Source organism: Chenopodium album, chromosome 20 (assembly GCF_948465745.1).
Source record: "Chenopodium album chromosome 20, dcCheAlbu1.1, whole genome shotgun sequence".
In the NCBI taxonomy this organism is placed as follows: Eukaryota; Viridiplantae; Streptophyta; class Magnoliopsida; order Caryophyllales; family Amaranthaceae; genus Chenopodium; species Chenopodium album.
Window position 1 is genome coordinate 6,053,970 of NC_137853.1, and position 3,814 is coordinate 6,057,783.

Sequence of the window (3,814 nt, forward strand, 5' to 3'; positions counted from 1 at the left end):
TCAAGCTTTGTGATGAGTCATATTCCATCTGTCCAACCAAAAACTTTGCAAATGACCAATAACTTTAAAAGATTGAACTTACATATGTTTAGATGATAGATGAGCCTTTAATAGTTTAACTAACAGCTTGATCTTTATTGAGATATTATCATATATTTAGAATATTTAGATTGATTTCCATATGTTTATCTATATTCTATTTTAGTTAATTACCTAAGATCCTACATTATCTTGTCATACGAGGAATATTTTGATTATATATTCCCAATTGCGATTAATGAGAGGGCAAGTGATTATCTTTCTAATTCTTCATGGTATCAAGAGCAGGATAATTTTTTTTTCTAAACTATAATCATGTCTGGCGACGGTGTTCCACCACCGCCGCCACCACCACCACCGTTTAAAATTGAACCCAATTCTCCATATTTTCTGGGTCCGCAAGACAGACCTGGAGACTACATTACCCCTACTCGACTTACCAGCGACAACTACGATGAGTGGGCTGCCGATATCCAAACTGCCCTTGAGGCACGTCGCAAGTTTGAATTTCCGAAGTAACTTAACCACTTTTTCCGAAGGATGACCCATTCTTCTATGCCAAAGCTCCAAATCTGATGTTGCTTCAACCACAGACACCCGTTGCACCACATTCGGTTTGCCATAGAAATAATATAGTCCGTCCCTTCTAAGTCCCGTTCCAATCAGTTGCTTCAGTCGGTCCTGTATAGCACACATATATGAGTTAAATTGGACAACAACATTTAATTGATCACTAAGTTGAGTTACAGAAAGCAAATTGCAATTAAGATTTGGCACATAAAGAACTCCAGTGACGGTAATTTGATCAGATAACTTGACCGATCCTTCCAAAGTAGCAAGTACGCAATCACCATTCGGCAACCCAACGGGACATTCAATATAACGAGTGTCAAATAACCAAGAATAATTTCCGGTAACGTGATGAGTCGCTCCGGTATCAATAATCCAACAAGAATCATCAAACTTACCATGTAGGCGATTTTCGGGAATAGTTGTATTACCAATAAACCCCGAGAGTGCCTTCCATTGTTCGGCAGTGAACACTTGATTCGAGGAAGCTGCGGCATAGCTAGAAGAGTCCCCTACTGCTGCCATATTAGCACGAGCCCCCCCTTTACCCGAGCCTTCTCTCGGCCCTGGTGTCCAACCTGCGGGATAGCCAATCACCTCGAAGCATCGAGACGGATCGTGGCCCTTCTTCTTGCAGTGAGGGCACGGAGCTTTAAACCAGCACGAGGTAAAATCGTGCCCCTGTTTCTTGCAGTGGGAGCAAACAGAGCTTCGACCACCTGAATTAGCCCGGAGAGCAAAGCCCACAGCCTCTGTCGGCTTGGCTTCGACCTCCTTTCTTGCGTTGCGGACACGTTCGTCCTGAACCACCAGCTGATACGCCCTGTCGAGGCTAGGTAAGGGATCTTGAGATAAAATATTAGAACGGAGTGAGGCGTAATAATCCGAATAAAGGCCCATCAGAAAATCATGAAGCCTTGATTGATCCCGGCGCTGCTCATGAAGCTTCCCTGCCGTACAAGAAGAGCAGCACTTGCAGGAAATTAACGGTTCGTGGTGATCTAATTCGAGCCATAGAGTATGTAATTTGCCATAGTAAACCGAAACAGGCATGGTTTTGCTCTGTTCACACCGAGCAATTGAAGAACGAAGTTGCTGTATACGAGGGCCATTGGTCTGAGCGAATCGTTTTTGAAGATGATCCCAAAACGGCTTTACTTCTCTGAATTTTGACAAAGATGATTTTACTTCCGGAGAAATCGTATTGCGGCCGCCAAGAATTGGGAAATCCATCAAATGGACGTTCACAATGCATTTCTTCATGGTGACTTGGATGAAGAAGTTTACATGAAATTACCACCTGGTTTTAAGTGTTCCGATCCCTCTTTGGTTTGCAGATTAAAGAAGTCACTCTATGGTTTGAAGCAAGCACCTCGATGTTGGTTTGCTAAACTCACCACTGCCTTAAAAAAGTATGGTTTCACACAATCTTACTCTGACTATTCTTTATTCACTCTTACTACTCATGATACTCAGATTACAGTTTTAGTGTATGTTGATGATTTGATTATTTCTGGGAACGATTCCGCTGCATTGAATGTTTTTAAGGCATATTTGAGTGACTGTTTTAAGATGAAGGATCTAGGTCCTTTAAAATATTTTTTGGGGATCGAAGTGGCTCGTAGCTCTGCAGGTTTATTCTTATGTCAACGGAAATATACTCTGGATATTATTTCTGAGACAGGTTTACTAGGCGCGAAGCCTAGTGGTTTTCCCATGGAGCAGAATCACAAGTTGGGGTTGGCAACTGGTGATTTCCTTTCTGATCCAGAGTCTTATAGACGGCTTGTTGGTCGTCTGATTTATCTTACTGTTACACGTCCTGATTTGGCGTATTCAGTTCATATTTTGTCTCAGTTTATGCAGCAACCTCGTAGTGAACATTGGGATGCTGCAATGAGGGTGGTTCGTTACTTGAAAGGGACTCCCGGTAAAGGTATTTTGTTGAGCTCTGATTGTGATTTAAATCTGCAGGGTTGGTGTGATTCAGATTGGGCTGCTTGCCCATTGACTCGTCGTTCTTTAACTGGTTGGCTAGTTTTTCTTGGAAAATCTCCAATTTCATGGAAAACTAAGAAGCAACCAACTGTTTCTTTCTCTTCTTCGGAGGCCGAGTATAGGTCCATGTCTTCGTGCTCAAAAGAGCTAAAATGGGTGAAGGCTTTATTGTCGAGTCTTGGAGTCCAACATCCAAAGGCGATTAAGCTATTTTGTGACAATGAAGCGGCTCTGCATATTGCAAAGAATCCGGTTTTTCATGAACGAACAAAGCATATTGAGATTGATTGTCATTTTGTTCGTGATGCAATTTCCGAGGGGTGGATATCTACTTCTCATGTTCCGACTACTTCACAGCTTGCGGATATATTTACAAAGGCACTTGGGAAAGCACAGTTTGATTACCTTCTTTCCAAGTTGGGCACTTACGATCCAAGCACTCCAACTTGAGGGGGGGTATTGAGATATTATCATATATTTAGAATATTTAGATTGATTTCCATATGTTTATCTATATTCTATTTTAGTTAATTACCTAAGATCCTACATTATCTTGTCATACGAGGAATATTTTGATTATATATTCCCAATTGCGATTAATGAGAGGGCAAGTGATTATCTTTCTAATTCTTCAATCTTCAAGATTATTATTAATGTAGGAGCATATTATAGTGCATGCCTTTTTATTTAAAAGATTGATGAAGGTATAATGATTATTATTAGTTGATGTATATACTTGTATAACTTAGACGTTCTATATACAGTACAATTGTCTTTGTAGAACCTAACACTTATAATTGACAAATTACGACCTTGCAAAATCATATTCTCCCTGTTCTCGAATAATCTCTTTGTCGCTTTAATAACAAGGTATAAAAGGGATCATTACTCATTAGCTTTAAATTGAACTTATTAGCTCTTAATTAATTGAACTCTAACAAACAATATCTAAACTTGTGCCTTTGAAATGAACTTTGGTAAGCTTACCTATCTAAACACTAATTGATCCTCATTTGAATTAATCTAGCTTTTAATTATGTTACTTGAATTAAACAATTCATGTTTTAGGTATAGAATTAGGGCATGTTCTTTTGACCTGATTTTCACTTATATAAACTTATTTTATCTTTTCTTATCTGAACTTGATTAAACTATTACACCTGTAATAAGTGATAGGGTGAACAGACCATACCCTCAATTAAAACCT

The 3,814-nt window shown here is 39.4% G+C and overlaps 1 protein-coding gene across 1 annotated transcript; it reads right to left on the reverse strand.

Annotated features, from left to right (window-relative positions):
- Positions 1 to 1,842, reverse strand: LOC145596682 (uncharacterized). Its single transcript, XM_081652901.1, has 2 exons — positions 449 to 1,842; positions 1 to 28 (listed from the first exon to the last, which is right to left on the reverse strand). The coding sequence occupies exons 1-2, from the start codon at positions 1,840 to 1,842 to the stop codon at positions 1 to 3; spliced, it is 1,422 nt and encodes a 473-aa protein (XP_081509027.1).
- Positions 1,843 to 3,814: the final 1,972 nt, after the last annotated feature.